Source organism: Lepidochelys kempii, chromosome 1 (assembly GCF_965140265.1).
Source record: "Lepidochelys kempii isolate rLepKem1 chromosome 1, rLepKem1.hap2, whole genome shotgun sequence".
Classification (NCBI taxonomy): Eukaryota; Metazoa; Chordata; order Testudines; family Cheloniidae; genus Lepidochelys; species Lepidochelys kempii.
Genome location: NC_133256.1, coordinates 131,572,453 through 131,595,498, shown reverse-complemented (window position 1 = coordinate 131,595,498; position 23,046 = coordinate 131,572,453). Strand labels below are relative to the sequence as shown.

General features: G+C 40.3%; 1 protein-coding gene across 13 annotated transcripts in view; it reads right to left on the bottom strand.

Moving 5' to 3' along the window:
- The window catches only part of SHROOM2 (shroom family member 2), a 185,462-nt gene that overhangs the window by 48,535 nt on the left and 113,881 nt on the right, over positions 1-23,046 (bottom strand). For 5 of the 13 annotated variants that reach the window (XM_073354561.1, XM_073354553.1, XM_073354580.1 and 2 more), the window contains 4 exons: positions 21,994-22,098; positions 19,309-19,440; positions 10,839-13,479; positions 8,269-8,369 (listed from right to left, as the gene is read on the bottom strand). The exons of 1 other annotated variant lie outside the window; for it this stretch is intronic. In XM_073354561.1, coding sequence (XP_073210662.1) covers positions 8,269-8,369; positions 10,839-13,479; positions 19,309-19,440; positions 21,994-22,098 — 2,979 coding nt within the window. Of the gene's footprint in view, positions 1-1,442; positions 1,684-8,268; positions 8,370-10,838; positions 13,480-19,308; positions 19,441-21,993; positions 22,099-23,046 lie in introns of those variants that run through there. 7 more of the 13 variants (XM_073354589.1, XM_073354598.1, XM_073354627.1 and 4 more) reach the window with 3 other exon arrangements.

Here is a 23,046-nt window from a genome sequence, read left to right as displayed (position 1 = left end):
AGTCATGGACGGCAACGTCCAACACAGGCTACTGAAACAAGTGGTCTTAAAGACTCACTTAAGCTACTGACAAACCAAATGTTAAAAAGGAAGAGCACAAGAAGAACTATTATTTTGAAGAGAAAAACCCTGTTCTCAATAAGCCACAGCCACAGAATAGGGGGACACACAAAACAACCAGGATACTACCAGAAATACAAGAGCAGCGTATTGTTGTTACACTATAACCCATATCCCATCTAAGGTATCTTGTGTTTTCTACAGCCAAGCCAAACGTCCATTAGCTAGTGTATTACTAAAGAGCTAAGAGGCAGATAATGTTATCTGTGCAGGCAATCAAAATGGATCCCACAGCAATTCTGTATTTCATGCGACAGAAAAATGTCACTCCACGCTTCACAATCCTTACATAATCATTACTGTTTATCAGTATGATATATGGGAATGATTATTTCTAGTCAGCCTGCTTCATTAGAATCTCTCATCTGTGCCCCACTTACATACCAAAGTGAATGAAAATTGTTTCTGACCCCATATATTTTTATTTTAACAAATGTCACCTCTCTGCACACAGAAATAAGAGCATAGATTTCTTTCCAACAGATCCAATCTCATTCTGCAAGAAGCAATTGAACATATGTTGGCAGATAAGAATATAGGCCAGTCAATCATGGTCAACTGTAAACAGAACAAAGCACATTTCTAAAGAAAAATCAAATTTGATTATAATTACATTTCTAGTAATACCAAGGGAGTGGGAGAGACACTAGGCTCCTTTCCTTTATTAGGAAAAAAAAAATCCCTCCCTCCTTCCTACTATTATGCACATTAAATCAATAATAAAATAAATGTTTATGGCCAATCTTTTGCTTGCTTTTTCAATTTCACATCTTTCTTCATATACAGTCAGCGACATGCATCGATTCAAAATGACTACCTCCCACAGGAGTAAGCCAGTTAATATGTACTGTACTGAATCACTGAATTGAATTTCAGCAGAAAATCCTAACAATGTAAAAACACCCATTGTGTTATATAAATGGCAACCACTGCAGGAACAAAAGAAACATTACTTAACACTGCCTGCAAGGAAATCTCATTCACGGAAAAAAGGCTGGATACAAAATCACTTGGAATCTGTCCTTTTTAATAAAAGTTATCTGGAAAAAAAATTCTAGAACTAAAAATCAAGGCATAGTAAGTTGAAATGTGCTCAGTTTTTAAATATCAGCAGCTAGGCAGCACTCAGTGTCAGAATAGATTAGACAGAAAAAGGCAACAGAGTTAATTATAAGTAGTTCACCTGAGCTTCTCAAACAAGGACTGAAGTGAACCCCTTGGAGTTCATCTCTAAAGGATTCACAGATACCTGTTTTCATCAATTAGCATACACACCCACGCTGCATTATCATATTTTCACTCAGAGCTGGCTGTTCACTCACCGCTTTCTTCCAATAGTCAACATCCAGTTCCAAGTTCCAAGCTCATACCTGCTGATTTGGAAAGGGTCTTCATCTGAACCTGTGCTCACAATAACAATTTTGCCAAGAAACCAGAAATATAAAACCTATCTTACAAAATAAAGCTGTGAAGAACACTGAGGCTGGAAGTCACGTAGTGAGGATATCAGCACTGCAGACTTCAGCCCAGAAAACAAACATTTTTGAAAGGCACTGCCTTCTAATTCCAGTGTGCATTATGCCAATTGTGAAAACAAAAGCTGCTAAAAACAGCCCGTGCACAAGCACGCACACCCCCCCAACCCCCCCACACAGACCATCTAGCTGGAATTTTTTTCCCCTAAACCTCAGGGACTAGAACAAACATACACACTTAAAAAAAAAAAAGACAAAAAAAAAGACAATTCTATATCATGCACTGCCTCACTTGTAATTTGTAGCTGTAGCTACTGCAGACAGGGATGGGCAAACACAGCTTGTGGTTAAAGACTTGGAGAACAAAAGAAATACTGTATGAATGACTACTGCAAAGATCAGTTAAGAACCAACAGACGATAACTGAAGTTCATGCACACATTTATTATTCTAGCACTTTAAAACTAAATACAGGGAAACCTTACCAGGATTTATAGACGTTTGCCTCTATTCACTGCATTCATGAGCTTTTGCATCCTTGCAAATACCCCAGCCTGTTTCAAAGACATACAGAACTGATTCTGTCTCAACCTCTGTATCTAATTTACTGTAATACAGAGGATTTTCAAAGCCATGCCTCACAACAGCTGGCTTGTTTTTGCCTGCTTCTATATGACTGACAAGTTCATACAAGCTCTGTCAACTTTAACCTTGATGACTGAAGGCTTGGTTTGTATTATATGTTACATCACCAAAAATGTCTGACTTCAAGAAGAAAAGTTCACAGCCTTTAAAGCTTAATTGTTTTTTGTTTTTGTTAAAAAGGCTTTTAATGTCTCATTTTGTATTTCAATAAAGAAAATTATATCCTTATTTCAGCACCAATAAGTTTTAAATATTCAGATATAAACTAATTAATTAAATCAATCAATCACATGGCTTACCTTCTCAATCACATTTAAATGACTATGTAAATTAATTAGGCATATAATAATAAGTATCTTCATTAAAAGCCCTTCAGCCTGGAAAAAGTGTGTGTATACATATACTTATAGAGATGATTGTGCATAGATAGAACTAAATGACACACACACACACGCACGCACGTGCTAAACCTCCTTCACCCCCTAAACTCCTATGACCTGATGATATCATGGCTATCACAAAAGTGAAGCGTGAGTTGCCTATAGTGTGGCCAAAAGCATGCATTATATCCTTCCACACAGTTTTTCTGGGTTATGTTTTATATATGTAAAGACTATTACAATATTTTAAAAGGAAAATGCTCTTAATAAAATCACATACCAAATATCCCTGCACTAGCCATTTGATACCCTTACCCGAGCATTCTGATACCTCAGTGACAGGCAACTTAGAAATAGCAGACAGATTAAATGAGAAAAGGAGTACTTGTGGCACCTTAGAGACTAACCAATTTATTTGAGCATGAGCTTTCGTGAGCTACAGCTCACTTCATCGGATGCAGCTCACGAAAGCTCATGCTCAAATAAATTGGTTAGTCTCTAAGGTGCCACAAGTACTCCTTTTCTTTTTGCGAATACAGACTAACACGGCTGTTACTCTGAAACCTGAGATTAAATGAGAGCTATTCTGCATGTTTATTTTTATAAGATTCTGTTTCTTAAAGAAACAGGAAATAAATCTGAATTTATTGTTGACTTTTATAGCCCCAAAACTTTCAGTTTCAATTCAAGTACACAATGCCCATCATTAGGAGATTTTGACATCAGGCACAAATCACTCAATCCTTACTTATGACAGGTTTCAGAGTAGCAGCCGTGTTAGTCTGTATTCGCAAAAAGACAAGGAGTCCTTGTGGCACCTTAGAGACTAACCAATTTATTTGAGCATAAGCTTTCGTGAGCTACAGCTCACTTCATCGAATGCATCCAATGCTCAAATAAATTGTTCAAATATTATGCTCAAATAAATTGGTTAGTCTCTAAAGTGCCACAAGGACTCCTTGTCTTTTTGCGAATCCTTACGTAGTTTGCATAAAGCAGTTTAATTGGTTAATTGGCTGTAAGAGATCTGGTTGTCTCACAGTCAACATCTGAGATCATGACTGTGATAGATGACTGTTTAAGAGTTTCTTATATCTCAGATTTACTGGCATAGTAGTCTCTTCTTTCCTCCCCATCACACTGCAGGCTGATATAAACCACAATACATGTTGCTAAGGGCCCACATAATGAAAGTCCGAAACATTCTGTGGCAGGGGTGGCCAAACTTACTGGCCCTCCGAGCCGCATACGACAATCTTCAGAAGTTTGAGAGCTGGGGCACAGCTGCCGGGGGCCAGAACTCAGGGCTTCAGCCCCACGGGAGGCGCCTGATGGGGCTCCAGGCTTCAACCCTACTCCTGCTGAAGCTCTGAGAACCCCACTCCCCACTGGGCTGAAGCCCCTACTGCACCAGCCTGTTGCAAGGCAGAGGTCCTGAGTTCCCTCCCTCCCCCGGTCCGGTAGCTGGAAAATGGGGGAGGCCTTGGGGGGGGGGGGCTCTGTGAATTGCACTTTAATGGTAAAAGAGCCACAGTTTGGCGGGCCCTGTTCTATGGGATAGCTCATAGCATGGCAGCATAGTAAGAGTGGATAGCTGAATCTCCGCTTTATTTAGTGTATTCGGAACACATGAACTGCCATACCGGAACAGACAAACAGACCAGCTAGTTTGGTATCCCCTCTTCAGTGGTGGCTTATACCAGATAATTCAGAAGAGAGAACAAATCCCTACAGTGTCCATTTACTTTAACTGGAGCTGGGTCAGGCCTGAAATGCCGATACTATATTTAACACCTCTTAAATGTCAAAAAGCAACCAACAACAAAAAGCTGTAACCTTGATCTAACACTGCCTCAAGTTTTGTAATATGTAGTTTTTTGTAGACAATGTAATAACAAATTGAGGGGCAGATACATGCAAAATGTTCTCAGAATTTAAATAAAAATCTAGGACCATGACCCTCTCACTGGTAGGTGGTAGAATTGTGTCAATTAGAGAATAAACTATTACATGTATGCTTTTCTTTTGATGCAGGCTGAGTTGTGCTGAGGGCACACACACACCCCAACACACTCACTCTCTCTAGGTCCAATTTTTAAAAGACAACCTTTTTATGTCAGGACTCCGTAGGTACAAGTAACACCCCTTGAATATCAAGGGCTAGGCCTGTTTAAAACATACAGTAACCTCTACGGGGATGTTAAAAGCGTAGCCAAGTATTTGCTCACATCAGACTGCGAACAAAGAAGAGGGAGGCCAGTTCTGAAAAAAATAAGACTCTGCATTATGTATACAGACAGCTATGAAACACACACACTACCATTATCTATTGCTTGCTGAATTTTGGAAAGTCATTTCAATGGTAATTTTATATAGGAAACTAATATCCTAAAATAAATATGCACACATTGCATTATCTTTGCTTTGCACGTCAGTAGTATCTAGAGTTGCCACCCGTGAAAGTTTTACCTGGACAGTTGGTTTTTTACTGCAAAGTCCGGTCAAAAAGAGGACCTTGCAACCCTAAATGGCATCCAAACCAGAATTCCAGTTACTGTGGGAAGGCGCTGGATCATTAATTCATGCCAGCCCCTGCTCAGCTGGGGCTGCCTCCTACCTGCAGGCAGGCTCCTTGAGACGATCCAAGTAACAGGGGGAGGAGGGAAGAGAAGCAAGTGACGGGGGCGGGGCCTTGGGGGGAAGAGGCAGACTGGGGGGTCGGTCGGGCCTTGAGGGAAAAGGCAAAGTGGGGGCAGGGCTTTGGGGGGAAGGCAGAGCAGGAGTGGGGCATTGAGGGGGATGGGAGGAGCAGATGGTAGGGCCTTGAGGTTCGGTTACCAGCTATTAGAAAGTGGCAACCCTACTAATTTCATTTCAAATATGTTTCAGTCCTAGAAGTTCAGAACTGGTTTTGGAATTCTGACAATTCTTGGAATTGTACCCAATGTGTGTGGGAGTGGGAGTTTGAATGTTTGCAATTCATAGCAGTAGTGCTACTTGAATGAGTAGTTGTAAGTATATCTAGAAGTGCTCAATTGCTCGCTGTTCCTATAAACATAAAACAGAGCACTGAATACTAGAATTCAGACACTTTCTAGTTTTTCCAGAGATGGTACTAAGCAACTTAACTAAGTATAACAATTCATTATAGCCCAAATAAAAAATGAAGCCAAACCCATAAAGTGGTTGAAAGTTTCTTCGTGGATTATAAACATCTTCATGCAAACAACATAAAATAATTGTTTCCATTCTGGGCTAAAAATGCACAATACATAATAAAACGGACAAAGGAAAAACACGCAAACTGACTGACTAGTCAGCCATCCAAGCCCTGTAATTTCACTTTAAAGATTATGGGGGGAAAATGTATAATCTGTTATTATAATACTTCATTACTTTTCATGTAAGATTCAATACGAGAGATTAGATTCACAAATAATTCAGCATTCATGACAATATACACAGTATCTGTAATAAGCACAAAATATACACAAAATTATTTTAAACAGCAAATCACTTATTACTCAAAAAATAATCAAGGGAGTCTCAAATAACTGGCTATAATTTTTCTGTCACAGAATGTAGACTGCAACCTACAGAATATTTCAGCCCCATACATTAATCTCATGAAATTACTTTTTGGCAGAAAACTCAGGTCATCAGAGGTTTAAGCCATTTAAAGATTTAGGGTTTGATCCTGCAGCTATGAATCCAATGGCAAAGATCCCCATTTGGTGTGGATGATGCAGGATCAGGCTCATAAGTAGTGTAATTTTATATAAGTAGCAAAAAAAAAAAAATGATTAAACATGCCAGCAAGCAAATATTTTCTCCATGGGCTACTTGGTTAATGTTCTAAAACTAAGTACAGATTAGCCAGATTAAACAAATTATTATTTACAAATTGCTAGTTTTGGAAAAAGTATTAAATCAAATTTCTTTAGAGCAACTCCACAGAACATAGGTTTAATTGAGATTACGATGAATGAGACAAGTTCCCTTACCACTTAGGCCTTTCACTATAGTAGTGACATTTTTTAATTTTTTTTTTATAGTTTCTGCATAATAACCATTCATTATCATTCAGAGACCATAAATGGCATGAAAATTAAACAGTCTATAAAAGACATATATGCCCTCTACATAATTTAAATGGCCTTGGCTTCAGACAAAGAGCTGAGGGAAAGACCATGAAAGAGACCACTTTCCTAAACCTTTTCCTACAATGTGGTGCAATGGTCAAATAATTGAGCTGCAACAGCATGTGAAAACAGTGTACTACTTTAAAACAAAGAAGTTATTACAGCTGGTGCCCAGTCATGTGATTTACATGGATTCTATGTTATAAAACGAGGATTGTGTTACACAGACACTGTTAAAATGCTGGCGTAGGTGTATTATTCAGATGCTTTTGTTACTAGAGTTCCACAATGCTAGATGGAAAACATCTTAGTTATATAGAGATGCTGTCTGCCTACAGTCATCTCTAGCCCAGGCTCATGCTCATGCTCTCTCTCTCTCTCCCTCTCTCTCACACACACACACATTCCATTTTAAAAGCTACTGCACAGTAAATACAAAGAGCTACTCAGAATCAAAACAACAGAGCAGATCACTTAAACCAACAGAACCATCAATCTTCATAATATAAAGTTTATAAGGTGGGAAAATAATGAACACATATTATACATTGTACAAATCAGTTGCTGATCATATGGGAGATGCATAGCTATACTCATATTGTATGTGCATTTGCTATATTAAGAAATTATCTCCCATTGAGACATTCTACCACTTAAAGATTCTAAGTACATATAATGAGGAAAATCAGTGGAGACTTTTTTTTTAAAAAAAACCTTCCATATATGCTTTTGTTCTTAATTTACAGTTAAAAAACAGGATACAAAAGCTGTTGTTGACTAAATTATTTTAGACACAGTATGTTCTTGTCTGAAATTTGGTTGCCAAGTGCAATTTAGCAGCTGTAGTTTCAATTATTTATCGCAATAGCACCCAGAGGCTCCAAATCAGGATCAGGTCCCAACTGTGCTAGGGATTCAAGGGTTTTAATTACACTGTGTCAAAACAGATTATTTAAGATAGGAGAAAAACGGTATAATTCTTCCAAGCGGCTTTCCATCTATTAATTCACTTAACAATTAAAAGTGGTGAGTGGAAAATCACATTCGAGAGCCCTTTATCCGTTTTCCATTCAGTAATTTTATCTTTACAGAAAACTGACTTACTATATTACTATATTCCAGCAATCTACAGTAGTTGCCACGTGTATCCCTGACACACTCCTTTAGGAAAATCAAACACTTTCTTTTCTTTAAAAGCATTTAATTGATCAATATTAAGATTGGATCTCTTTCTACACCCTCATAATAAGACTCTGCTGGGACTGAAGAAAATACAATAAATTGGACAGTACGTAATTTCTTTAAAAGATCTACCTCACAGTCAGAAATCTTAGCTCCAAGAACTGTTATATCGTACATGAGGGTGGGGGGGAAAAGACATAGCACAATGTTCAACATGAGTTTACCTCAACTTCTATTTTGGGTAGCAAAAGACCAGCTCATTCGCATATCGTAGTCCTCATATAAAACTTTCAGCCTTGGAGACAGAAAAAAAAGCATACCCACCTTAGAGTGCAATTCTGCTCATCGGTGTTAGTTTTGGAGGAAATACATTCCCCATCTTCCCCTGAATCCTCGGTTTGCCTCCTTACTTCAACTGTGACTTTCTGCAAAGGGTTTATAACATAGTAAGACACCAAGTCATCAAGTTTCAGTCTCCTGAAAATATATTATGGAACCTCTTATTTGTGGGTTCGCTCTGCTTGAACATACATAAAGTCAATAATGTAACATGTCTTATGGTGGTTTGGCTTCAAGGGTTGTATGGTATGCCACGTGACATCTTCTGTGGCACTACGAACCTCGCTGTGCTCATGTTACTAATTTATCTCACTGGTCTAGAAGGAAACACTTAAATATAATATTTATAAACCTTAGCAACTTCTATTTGCCAAAACCAAAGTATTGTAAAAAAACTTAACGTAGCCTTGTTAGCATTTGAATACAGGCAAGCATTTGAGGACTTCTGAACTTCTTTCTGTGTGTTTCTGTTTCTCAACAAAACACTTAACATTGACCTTCCAGAATTTTATTACCTCAGTATCTTCAAACAACCACACCCAAAGTCTAACACTGTATTAGAAACGCTGAACTCATGGGAAATACAGTTGCACTGGGTACTCAAACCAACTAAATAATACATGTGAAGTATGTAAAATACCTTTAATTTTTTTTAAATCTAATAGATTTTGTTATATACATCTACAGTGCACCCAGCACTGTATTGTCCAAGTGATTAAACACTGGGTTTTGGGTTGTTGTTTTTTTTGTTGGTGGGGCTGGGGATGGGCATTAGGTTTGTTTTGCTTTGTGCCATTCCAAGTAGCCTCCGCTGAACTTGATACTAACAAAATCAATGCATGTATGGTATATATTACAGGACAATTTTTATTGCTGGATGGGCAATAAAAGAGGAATAATTCAGCAATTCCTGCCTCTTCAGAATAAAATTTCTGCTTTTGAAAAACAGTCACTTGTAAGTGACAGCCCAGAAGATTATTTATACAAGTAACTCCTCCCCCCGTCACTCCAAAAGTCCTAGTGAAGACTTTTGTTTAAATTAAACCAAACTATAGATCAGGTGAGTTTTTTCTAAGGGATCTCTCATCTTGTATGAAACTACTTTTAAATTTTGACTCCTGGATTTTTCTTTTTTTAAAATGGGGCAAAGGGAGTTGAAGCGCAGGAAATGAGAGAAAAAGGGAAAAGGTGGAGGAATATTATAAATATGGGATACCCTGTTTTATTTTTAACTCGAGCCCAATATTTTGTATTTGCAGAGGAGGCAGTTCAGCTCAAATTGACGATACCCTCCCCCTGACTAGGATCCCTTACACATGAGGCAATCTTACGGCAGCTTTAATATGCCTTTAAAATAACTATATTACAAGGGTCAGTCTTTCAGTTTCTCTCCCCCGCCAACTGTCCCCTCACTCACACTGCACAGTTAAAAATTAACTTGCTTTTTGCTTGTGAGCTGAGCAGACTTTCGGCATCTCTCTGAGGATCAGATTTCTTTTAATCACTCATGCAAAACAGAAGGGCCACCTATTTTTTCTTTAAGTCGTATTAACCTTTATTACATCCTTGGATTTTCAAACATAACCATTAAGGTGAGACAGTGAGTGCTTCAGTATCTGGTTAATGGACCAAGAGAGTTTAAGAGAAAGAGGAGAACCAGTAGCGCACCAATCAAGTCATTTTCCTGGGGGGTGATTGCATACTGTTCCTCCTTGCAGTGCCTTTTCCATCTTAGAGTTCTAAGGGGCCAGAAGACATCTGAACTGGGGAAGGGGGCTAGGAAAGCAGAGCAACTGTGTCATGTTGGGTGAGGGTTTATTGCCATCAGCCTCCCCTTACCCCTATTGTAAAGTATGAGATACAGTTAGGCTCGGCAGAATTCAATTCTTTAAATAATTTTGATAGATAATATTGATGTTTATTTTTAACCATTTTTTTTCTATTTTTATCTATTTAAATTTTAATAGTTGAAGGAAATTATGGGGGTGTCAAGCAATAATTGGGATCAAATAATTATTATTTAAGGATAATAGATGTTGAGATTCAAAAAGCGAAAGGTTTTTAACCATTAAAACACAAATTGTCAACATCAAATGTCAAAATATACAAAACAAATAACTTTAAATCAAAGTTCTCAAGCAGCATTTTTCTTACTTTGCCTATTAAATTTCCATGGTCATTGATGGAAATATCCTTTTTGTTGGTTTATGTGTATCTGGTGAAATTGACGTTTACATATATTTACTGATAAAAATCGAATCCGTCCGCCAATATATTCTAACATCACAGTCAAATGAACCAGTTTATTTTCTCTTCAATCATGCCAGTGACAACACAAAAGTGACTGAACTGTTTAGCTCAGTGTACTTTGTTCCATGCTGAACTACTAATGCTACACTCATGTAAAGCCTTTTTGTGTGAGCTACCTGTAATAATACAATTAACAATACTTTGCTTGTGTTCTTTGACCATACTTGAACACTTACACACACAATTTATTTTTCTTTCCCCTCTGTCACATTCTAAGGTAAGAGGAGATTACGAAAGCCCCATACCTGTTTGTAGAAATCAGTAGAAGGAGACGACCTGGATCTCTCATGTGTGTATTGGGGTTTCTCATGCTGCTCATGGCTTGCATCAAGGATGTTATCAGCTGAATGGTACTTTCCTGAACTCCTTGGCTCTAGAGGTGTCCTCTGCTCTTTCCAGGATGCCTGATATTCTGCAAACGTTCCCAACCTCTGAGACTGTTCAGTTTTCACCACTTTGTCAGCAGACTTGTGAGTAAGGTAATGGACATTATCTTTTTCAGGTTGTGTACTTTCAATTCCAAAAGAGGCTGCCCGAGCCCTTCTGTCATACCACGACTCCTCACCCTCATGTCCATGAGCTTTTTTATCAGGCCTCTCAGGCAGACTGTAGGGAGTTTGTTTCTGTGCAGACTTACGATATGTGGGCTTACTCGTTTCTTCAAAGAACTTCCACTTATCTGCAAAAGAGCCCAGGGCTTCTTCAGATGTATTTGGACGGCGGTGGAGACGGCAGTCATCTTCTGATACCCCTACTTCATTCATCTTCTCTGGTTCAGAGTAAGACTTCAGTTTTTGTTCTGCTGTGAACCTCTTCCTAGCTCCAATGCGGGAAATATGATGAGTGCCACTCCCTGATGAGTTTGGTTTAGCCTGCATAGCCTCAAGAAAACGTGACATGTCTTCAGAAACCCAAGCCAACAAGGAAGAGTTGCAATTATTTGTCTTCCGTTCTGGTGACCTGGGGAGATAATCAGCAGGGCTAGGTTCCAAGTCCCGCCGTTTGAAGGAAGTAGCCCTCAGGACCCTGGCCTGGGCCTCCTTCAAGTGATCCGTGTAGGAGCTGGTAAAAGAGCTCTCTGAAGCTGTGTTTAAGTTCTCCACTGAATCTGGTTTCCAGTTTTCAGTGTCCTCTTCTGTTTCGCTTGACCCCATTAAGGTAGCGGTGCTTTTGCTTTTCTGCAGCTTTGCTCGCCTCATTTGGATCTCGTTTCTCAGGGTTGTTGCAAAGCGATCACTTCTGCGTGCCTGCTTAGCCGTATGAGTATCAAATGGGAGCTGTCTATCCATTCCAGTTTCCAGGCAGTTGTCAGACTGTTTTTTCCCTTCCTGAGCTAAAGAGTGCAAAATTGGGGTCTTCTGAGCAGAAATCTTACTACTCTCTTCTGGTCGCCACCTGATATCTTTCTGGGCAGCTCTGTGTTCACTGATAGGGACACAGCTCTTTGTACACTCCTGCTGATTGTAGCTATTGCCATTTTCCTCGAAACTACCATCAAAGTTTTTCTTTTGGCCAGGTTTTTCAGTGAAACTTGTTTTAGGATCTTCCACTACAGAAGACTTAACATCCCCTCCACTGTCCATTGCATAGTGACCACTCTTCTCACGCTCTTCTAGCAAAGGCTCGACAGGTTGTTGCGGTAAATAGTATTTTGGTTTTTGGACCATCGTGACTATGGCAGGATTTTCATGTGGTCCAGGGGAACCATCAGCTCCTATTCCAGGTTTCCAACATTCATCCTTGAGCTGTAGTGGCCGTGAGCTTCCCTGGGCAGGCTGTTTTGCTGTGACACAATAATAACGACTCTGTCCAGTGTTGTCCACCTTCTGTTCAGCAGCACTGTTATTAGTAGAAGCTTTGAGCATTCTGGCTTGGTTTGGACTATAGCAAAGAAAGTGGTTGGCAGGTAGTTCTTTATTGCCACTGTAAGAGGAAATATGTCGCTGCTCTTTAGGCGAAGTCGAAGCTCTTGCATGGTGAAAGAAAGTGCTTTCATCACTGTACTGGCGCTGGTGGTGGTAACCGTAAGCAGGCTGTGCAAACCGAACATCAGTGCTGGACAAAGAGGACTGCAGTCTGTTAGCATTTCCTGGATTATTATTGTACCTATCACCAGCAGAGGACAAATTGTAGTCCAGACTAACATCAGATTTATAATTGGAATTATTGATCCTCTTTCCGTCTGTGCTCCTGTCACTAGCCCTAACAGGCCTTCTTGGTTGTTCTGCAGTTTCTGAGCTCCAGTCCCTCCTGTGCTGAGATTGGTTCAGAACTGTAAAGTGCTGGGTGCTGGCACCCTCTGAGTACACTGAACCGTGGGCCTTCTCGTGGCCTTTGGTAATAGCAAAGCTGTCACTTCGGAGAGGTGGAGGTGGTGGTGGCGGGGAGGATGATTTTTTATCAGGAACATGCCAGATAGGTCCAAAACTTGATCTTCCAGAGCCAGAGAGCTTGGAATCGGGCTGTTCCTCCAATCTAGGACTCTTGCTAGTCTCATATTGAATGGGAAGTGGCAAGTATCCAGGTTTGTCCTCCAGTCCACTGTTATCATTCACTAACTGGCCAGTCTTGCTGTTTCCGTGCTTTGCAGTGTCCCAGTGGCCGACTTTATACAGCATGTGGTCCGTTGAAGCAGCATCCACGCTGGACAGAGTGTGATCAGGGGTACTCGAACTAGTGGAGAAAGAGCCATAGGCAGAATCCCGCTTGCTTTGGTTCCCTACATGATCAATGCTATTGTTGGACTTCGCAGAGGAAAGCCTTCCATACTGGGATGTTGGGAGAGCGTGGTCCCAGCTGTCCATACTTCCCAGGGAACTGAATCGCTCAGACGTGCGATGCAGATTTGACCGATCCCATGAGTTGGACAGGTCATGAGGGGAGGAGCTATAACAGAGGAACATACAATACCATCAGCGGTACGTCCATATAACTGCAACAATGAAGCTGATTTCACATGGGGGCTTGGTACTACCCATACACACGGCAACTATCAGAGAGAGACACGAGCACACGTCTTCTAGTGGTCTGAGCAGGCGGAATCAAGGCTTCATCCTTCCTCCGCCATTAACATAGTGACTGAACTTCAGCAGCTGCGTCTCAAGTTTATCTTCCTGCACAACAGGAATAATGAAGCGTAAGTAAGCCTACTTCTCCTGGAATCACCCCTTCTCCTTGTGTAAGATCATGTTGACATCCAAAGAAAAGTCTGATCTCCCTCCCTTCATCCCCATCTCCTAATACCAAATCCAAAGTTTCCAATTTACTTTCTATCTCCAATACCACCACCAATCCCATTCCCTCCCTACTAAACTCTTGCCCTCTCCTTCTTTCTTACCCTTGCCCGTTTCCTTTACAAAACCTCACCCTTAATCCCACCTGCTTCTCCAAACACTGCCCCACCCTTCACTTCCAAACCACAATGTGCTGCTTGCAACCACGGCCACAAATCCCTCTATTACGGCTCTCACCCTGTGTGTGCTCTCTCCCTTTCACCATTAAGGTTTCAGCTACCATCACTTGCTAATAACTTACTAATCTATCACACCACTTCACTCCCTCCATCCCATCCTGCAACTCAGCACAGCTCTGCAACATCTCTTCCCAGGAGCTCTGGTATCAACTTCTGCTTAACATGGCCAACACTCAACTCCTGGCCTTTCCTCCCTCAGAAATTCTCCCCACTCCTTGTCACTAGTAACACAACCACCATCCTCCCAGTCACTCAGGCCTTCAGCCCTGCCCTCTCTCTCTTGCTCATTTAGACTGCCCCCAAAATTTGCTGCTTCTTCCTTTATAACATTGCTTTTTGCCCATAGCTAGCCTGGCTACTGTTATCGCCTCTTCTCTGGCTGCCTGACACCCACCTCTGGTCCATACAAAACACAGCAATTAAGGCCATCATCCTTGCCCACTGCTCTAACCACATCACTCCCTCTTTGACCCCTGATATTAGCTCTCCCTGCTTCCTCACACTAAATTCAAGCTTTTTCCATGGCATTCAAGGCCCTTCACAACTTTGCCCATCCCTACCTTTCCACTCACCATTTATCACACTGCTTCCCACGCCTCTACCACTCAGCCAACGAGGCTGGCATCATTGACACAGTTGGGCCAATCTTTGTGCCTTCTTCCACATCGGTCACCCCATCTGAATTAATCAGTAAGGCCATTACCCTGTCCTCTTTTAAACTGCTTCCCAACACAAGCTTCTGCCACAATATTGAGAAGAAATAAGCCAATCTAGGATGGCTGTTTTGAGGATCAGGTAAGGATAACTGACAGTTAAGCCATGCTAACTTTTTAAATAGCAAATTTTAATTTATATAAACAAACTGTATATATTTGATCGTATCCATCTCTCCCATTGTGATCCATTGATCACTTTTCTTGAGATTGTCAGGAACTACATATATGTATTGTGATGGGGCAAGGCCAGATGGCTATAGAAAAGTAGTGGGAGATAGATATATTAAATCCGGGCTAAACAAATCCCTGGTACCAGGATAAGTGAAATGGCAGGTGCTCCAGGTCAATTAAGACACCTGGGGCCAATTAGAACTTTCCAGAAGGCAGGGAGAATGCTAGGTTGATTGGGACTCCTGAAGCCAATCAGGGGCTGGCTGAAACTGGTTTAAAAGCCTCCCCGTTAGTCAGGTGGGTGTGCATGTCAGGAGCTGTGGGAGGAAGTTGCACTGTTGGAGAGGCTGAGTAGTACACACCATATCAGGCACAAGGAAGGAGGCCCTGAAGTAAGGGTGAAGTGGAGCTTGAGGAAGTGAGGGCTGCTGTGGGGGAAGTAGCCCAGGGAATTGTACATGTCATGTTTCTAAAAGGTCAGCTACCATAGCAGATACTATTAGCGTCCCTGGGCTGGAGCCCGGAGTAGAGGGTGGGCCTGGGCTCTCCCCCCACCCCACCTGTGTCCCCTGATTAATCACTGGGACTGGGAGAAAACAAAGACTTTGCAAGGAAGGATAACTTCTCCTCACCCCCCTTGCTGGCTTATGATGAAAATGGCTCAGTAGACTGTGACGCTTGTCTCCAGAGAAAGAAGGGTTATGTGGAGGGTCACAGTGAGACTCTGAGGCTAGTGAAATCCGCCAGGAAATGCGGGATCCATGGAGGCAAGGACAGAGCTCTATCACAGTATGTACAAGACCCAGCACAGTGGAGCCCCAATCCTGGTTGGATGCTATTGTAATACAAATATTAAATAATAGCAACTGTGGTAGAAAATTGGTCTGAAATCAACAAGATGAAATTCAATAAAGACAAGCACAAAGTATTATTCTTAGGAAAGAAAAATCAAATGTAGAGCTACAAAACAGGGAATAACTGGCTAGGTAGTAAAACTGTTCAAAAGGATCTGGGGGTTACAACAGATCATAAACTGAATATGAGTCAACAATGTGATTCAGGTATGAAAAAGGCTAATATCACTCTGGGGTGTATTAACAGAAATGTCATATGTACGAGACATGAGGTAACTGTCCTGCTCGACTCAGCACTGGTGAGGTGTCAGCTGAAGTACTGTGTCAAATTCTGGGTGCCACACTTTAGGAAAGATGTGAACAAATTGGAGAGATCCCAGAAGAGAGCAACAGAAATGACAAAAGTTTTAGAAAACCTGACCTATAAGGAAAGGATTAAAAAACTGGGCATGTTTAGTTGTGAGGAAAGAAGACTGAGGGGGGGACCTGATAACAGTCTTCATATATGTTAAGGGCTGTTGTAAAGAGGACAGTGATCAATTGTTCTCCATGTCCACTGAAGGTAGGATAAGAAGTAATGGGTAAGGGAGATTTAGCTTAGGTATTGGGAAAAACCTTCCCAACTATAAGGATAGTTAAACTCTGTAATGGGCTTCTAAGCGAGGTTGTGGAATCCCCATCATTGGAGGTTTTTAAGAACAGGTTGCACAAACACCGGTCAAGGATGATCTAGGGCTGGACTTGATGACCTTTCAAGGACCCTTCAAGCCCTACATTTCTATGGTTCTATGTATTATGAAGCTTATCAAGCACATTGAGATTCTTGGATGAAAGGCACTACAGCAGTTCAGAAGGGAGAGCAATTATACCTACACACCTATATAGCAGAGTGAAATTAACCAGACTCCAGCCAAATTCAGCAGTGCTCCTCAGAATCCCATGAGCAGCAGAGAAACTGTCAAAAACCATGCCAAATTTGTAGAAATGCTTAGGAAAGCTAAGAGCAGCAGCAAAGGCAGGCACTTAAGTTATATACAGAGTAGGATGACCTAAGAAATGGAGAATAGGATAAAGTAGCAGAGGCCACTATCTTCCCTGCCTCTTCTCACAAGGCGGGAGAGTAGAGGAGGTATCCAGTAGTGGAGATCCAGCCTACTTTTCAACAACAATAAAGCTGTGGATGAGGAGCAGAAGACCACCCCACCTCTTGAAGAAGCTGAGCAGCATGAGGGAAGGGGAGAGAAAGAAGGCTCCTTTTTCCTTCCAGTATCTAGAGAGGCAGAGCATCAAACTTATCAGACAATGCTAGTCAAAGACTGGTACAAAAGAAACTGATTTCTCACACAGGCACTGCACCGTGGTAGAAATTCCAGCATTGTTCCACTTCTCTATAACTACTATATAAAGTGTCCATCAAACTTTCTGTAACACACACACAGTGGAAGCTAATAATGAAATTATATATAAGCTTAATAGTCATTCTTGTATAGTTTAGATACGACAGAATTCCTTTCTCTGTCAAGAAGTTGAAATGAAAATGAAACCCCTTTCTAGCACGGCAGTCTACATAGCAGTTGCTACAATGGCAAAAGAAAAATTGCCTTTGAACTTTTTTCATTTCAGTCAATATGGTCAGAGGCATAAAATTAAGACACAGTGTTTAATTATACAACCAGGATGATGAGGACGCAAACAGCTTATGTAAAACACACAAAGATATAAACTATATTGCTTTTTCTTTGCAAAATATATTTGTAATGATAGGGCACACTAACATATGGCTTTATATGGTGACTTTCATATTCTAAGTGTTCAAAACATTTAACAAATTAATTAGAGAGATCTTGATAGTAGTACATTAGGCAAATATGTTTCACACAGAAAGTGCCTTGGACATTAGAACCTTTTTAATTGTTAAGGAATGTATGGCAGGACATTGGGGCTGGGGCTGGTTTTTATTTGTTCAGTGATAACAGCACGCTTGGCTTGATCAAAATGAAGAAGAGACACTATCCCTCTCAATCCTAATTTACAATTCATGGGTCTAATCTGAATCCACTACCTTCAGTTGTGAACTATAAGTACTCAGCATCCCTCCAGATCAGGCTGTAAATAATTATTCTCTACTCTGACAAACGGAACTTTAAGTTTCATCTAGGTAGCCAACAGAGATGAGCAGACAGCATATCAATGTAACATCTCTGTCAAAATATGTAGTAATGACTTCTAGTCTAAAGTGCTATACAGCTAACATCACAATTCAGAAGTAAAGCTGTAAGAATTTCTGGATTTTTGTCTGGCTGCATGTGGTCTACTGTGCTCTTCAGCAATGTAAGTGGAATACTGTCCATGTGCTATTTAAATACACAGTATAATACCAGGTAAGCTGAGAGGAAGCACTCAAGAGGTAGAGAAATAGAACGTATAAAAGCCCTCTCGCAATAAAATGTTACAATGTGAAGATGTGGGGGGAGGATCAAAATGTGTGGGATTTTCTTTAAATAAAAATTAGTATTTGTATTATTCTTTAAGGGCTGAATGCAAACTATTTTAAAAAAAATAGCAGGGAACTTTTTAAAAGATCTAATTAGTTATAGCTTCATAAAACGAAATCCTAAAGTAAGTGGGGGGAGCTATGATGGAGAATCTGCAGCAATAAAATACAGAATCCCAAGACAGATTTGTAATTTAGGAATGAATCCCTCAGTGATTTCCCCTAATTCCTAGCATAACTATGCTCCAAATGGGAGTTAAATTGAGAGGAAAATAACATTTTCATGACGTTTGTTGGTAATTTATTATAAGGAGGAAACTAATAAGGGCCTGTAATCAGATCCTATCACGCTCTACTAAAAAATGAAAGAAGTTTCAGGACCAAAACAAGGATGCCAGGATTTCCATTACAGGGTTGAATGAGACCTAACAAATGTAAGTATTTTAACTATAGAAGGAGACAGTCATTGACTGTCAACAAACACTAAACATGTTCCGTAGTGGAGATCAGATTATGGGAAGTAATTTCACTAATGAAACAGCCAATATCTTAATGTCTAAAACAAAAATGCTCTGTGTCCCCTAAGAGAGAGTTTATATTATTTTTCAAAGAATCCTGCTTTCTGACAATACCTCTGGTATTTTTCCATTGTACTGAAGATATTAATGCATTTAGTATAACCTTCGACCTGCCCTTACAAAGATTTATGATGCTAAAAAGTGGATGTTGAAAAGAAATGCACAGAAGAAAAATACCTTTCAGCTGCCTTTCATTTACATACATACATAATTAAATATATTTCTGAATTAAATTAATACTAGCAGCTCTTCACCGACTTGTTGATACATTGGGCAGTCTCAATATTATCTTCACATTTTAAAAACAGATTTCGATATAAATGAAATCGAAAGATTCCATCTTCACGGTTTAAAATTATGAACAATATGAGGTACATTATTGTTCTCTTACCGTCAGAACTTGATACGTGCAGCTTAAACAGAAACTCACCTTGCATGATACCGGGAGTGCCAGGAAATGCAGACATTGGTTGAGGAGAGCTGTGACGTGGCTGCCTCAGGCTGATTCTCTGTGAATTTGGTTGCATGCCAGGAGTGGGGCCTGCAGGCTAGATCATTTCTTCTGAAATGAAGGAGTTAGAGCACATACTTTTAATACAGATCTCCTAATAAGGTGACATGCAGTGAAAAACATTGGGCACCAAATCTAATTAACTTGAAACAGACAAAACAGATGCAAAATAAGTTTAAATTACAATGTGCTATGTAATGCTCTACAAGCCAGTTTTGAAAAGATGCCAACTTGCCTTCAAAACACTGAACACGCAGACAATGAAACATTAATTCTATGCAAGATTTGTGGTTGTATTTTTAAAGTAAATAAGTACCTAGAATTTATTCTGACCTTGCACTATTCAAAGGACCAGTGAACTTTATGTCTCATTTTATAACATGGCAACTCTTGAATAAGAGTTTGTAAAGTTTGTTGTGTAGGTGTGTATGTGGGGAGGAGAGAGTTTAAGAGCTGGAGGAAGGACAAAGCCATAAATAGTTTTATTCAATCCCAGGTTGTAAAGGTGACAGAGGCCTGACTTCTAACACAACCCAGTTCTGCTCTAGCATTCAAATGGCTTCAGGGCATCCAAAATAAATTAAAGGTTAAAGCTGTGTATCTAAAGTTAGCACCTAAGTAAAATCACTTACCTTTCAAATATGCTGAAGACCAGCAGTTCCCATAGAAATCAATGGGAACTGTGGGTGTTCTGCCCCTCTGAAAGTCAGATAATTCATGCAGGTGCCTAAATATTGGTTCAGATGCATAACTTTAGTCCAGAACTTTTCACCTAAGTAATTCCAGAGACCCCCTATTTGCCAATCCAAATAGTAAGTCTCAACGTTAGTGCTTTCACCCCACTATAGCTTGACAATTATTTAATAATAAAATAATAATAATATGATTAGTAATAACAATGTAAAAAGTAATGGTTAATAATAATAATAATAATAATGATAATAGTAGTAGTAAAGTCCTTGAATGGAAGTGCAAATTATTATTAAGTCTTAAGTAGGTAAAAATTATTGGATAAAATTTTCAAAAGTACTTTAGGTGACTCAGAAGCCGGTATACGTTTTTCAAAAATGGCTTAGGCACTTTGAAGCCTAAGCCTCATTGAAAGTCAATGGGACTTTGGAAAACGTTCCCTAGCAAGCATAAGTAACCTATCCAGGGTCACAAAGCTGCATCCAGAACCCAGAACTCCTGAGTCCGATCCTTTAACAGACAGACATCTTTTCCTTCCCTTATTCACCCTCTTTCTTTTAACTGGATTATAAAATAGTCACTAGATTTTAAAACAAACTAAGCTAAATATTTAACCCAGCCCCTCTCCGCCAGCACAGAAAAATCCCATTTTTGAGACCATTTGTAGCAACAGGCAATGCGGAAGGTTGTGCCAGGTTCCGGTTAACTGCCTTCCCAGATTCTCCACATACAGTACATAAAGTATTTCCACAAGGCAGCTGTAGTCCTACTGAGAGATCCTGGGGCCACAGAGTACAACAGGGGCTCCTCTAAGATTATGAGAAATCCTAGGCACTTCAGTAGGCTTTTGTGTATGTTTTTGGTACATTTTATTTGCTGCAATGAACAGAAGCAAATTCATTCTAGTCTATTCTCTTTCCATGATGCCAAGTAGAGTTTCACTGCACTCTGTCTCAGAAGCAACATGAAGAAAGTAAGTTAAGTGGAGCTATCACACTGTCATTGCACACCGGCTCCAGGAGTGGGACTCAAGTTCTTCACCCCAGGAGCAGAACCTCAGTCCTGTGCAGCGCACCTCAGGACAGATCAGGCATTCTCCTAGAGTAGCAGCTCTCAAACTTTAGCAACCCGAGGACCTCCATTTTGATTTAAATTTTTTCATGGACCCCCAAGCCTCCTTCTCAGCCTCAGGCCCCGGCCCCACTCCACTCCTTCCCCCAAGGCCCCACCCCCATCCCACCTTTTCTTGCTCCTGCACCATCCCTGTCCCTTTTCTTTCCACCCCCTCCCCTGAGCGCACTCCATCCCTGTTCCTCCCTCTTCCTCCCAGTGCCTCCTGCACGCCACGGAACAGCTATTCCCCAGCATGCAGGACACGCTGGGAGGGAGGTGGAGAGGTTGATCAGCAGGGCCGGCAGCCCTGGACATGATTCCATCTCCTCCCCCTCCCTCCCAGCTCCTCCTGTACACTGGGAAACAGCTGTTCCCCGGTGTGCAGGAGGCGCTGGGAAGAGTTGAGGGAGGGAGGGAGGGAGGAGTTTTTTATTTAGCAGCAGCCAGGAGTTTTTTATTTCCTCAATTTATTCCAGTGCTGTTGATATTGAAGAAGTAAACTACAGTTGTCTTTTAGGTAAATTCATGACACCATACCTTTAGTGCTTCAGTTCTGCCATCAATGCAACAAAGAAGTTAAAGTCTCAATATTACGAGAAAATGACGTTTTTAAACACACATGACAAGTGAAACAGAAGACTAGAAAACTACCACATCACAGGTAACATTTGGTGTATGAGGAAATGGAAGTGGGAAGAGAGTACTTTCACACTGGTTTCCTCTAGGTTTGGCAAAAGGAATGAGAGATTCTGCCAAGGAGAAGGAATGGGAATGATGCACTTTGTAATACCAGTACTGTACCTCATGGAACTTCTCAAGATCTTCGTAAGATAGCTCCTCGCCACATGAACGTCATTTTCAGATGGCATTTTCTGTGCTACAATATCCACCATCACTTTCATCTTCCTGAGCAGCCAAGCAAGGAGAGGAACAGACTGGACTGAGTTGTGATATGAGGCAAACTGAGTGGAGGAGAACTTTAGGCTTTTGTTTTGCATCTTTTATTGGTGTGCGTACATGTGTTTTGCAAAAGATTTTTTTAGCCATAGACTTGTAATTAAGTGAATTACCATATAAATAAAACAGACTAAGTGCATTATAATGGGTTATTTTGGGGGATAGAATCTTATTGTCTTATTTTCACAAAAAGCATGACTAGGAATCAATATATTACAAGTAGCCAAACACCAACACTTCTTCATTATTATACCTTTCACTGTTAAGTTGTCTTATATTTACCACTTCCTATATTCCAAAAAAGTTCTCTATAAAAGACACAAAGTAATATGAAATTAATTCTAAAACTCTCAGTGCAAATAGGTAAGATAACTGGAAAGAAAAAGGAAGATATTAAAAATCACATTAAAAAGATGGAAAATTTTGCAGGCAACTAAAGCTGTTGGAAACACACCAGCTAGTACAATGCGGCTGTGTTAACTCTGAGTGACAGAACGAGAGCACCTAAACCTACAATCCAGGAAACCTCTCCAGAGTTAATGGAAGCATTAATAAAAGCATTTCACTGAGTCTCTTCCTAACAGCACTTTAAAAAGAAAGCTGTTGCTTTCTATAAGGACTACTGGAAGAGAAAAATCATGTTACATTGCGGGAGGGGGTAGCCTTTTCCCCATGAACTATGAACATTTTTACTTTATTAGAAGGAAGTCTCAAATTACATATGTGTAAAACAGAATTGCACTTAAATAAACTCTTCCACTCTACTTTCAGAGTAGAATCTGCCTTTTCAACACCACGGTAGTTGTAATATGGACACAGACATTAGAATGGCAGACATCTTGAATCTCAAAATCTCTTTGAGTTTAGAAATTCAGAACTAGTGTTCAGATAGTTGCC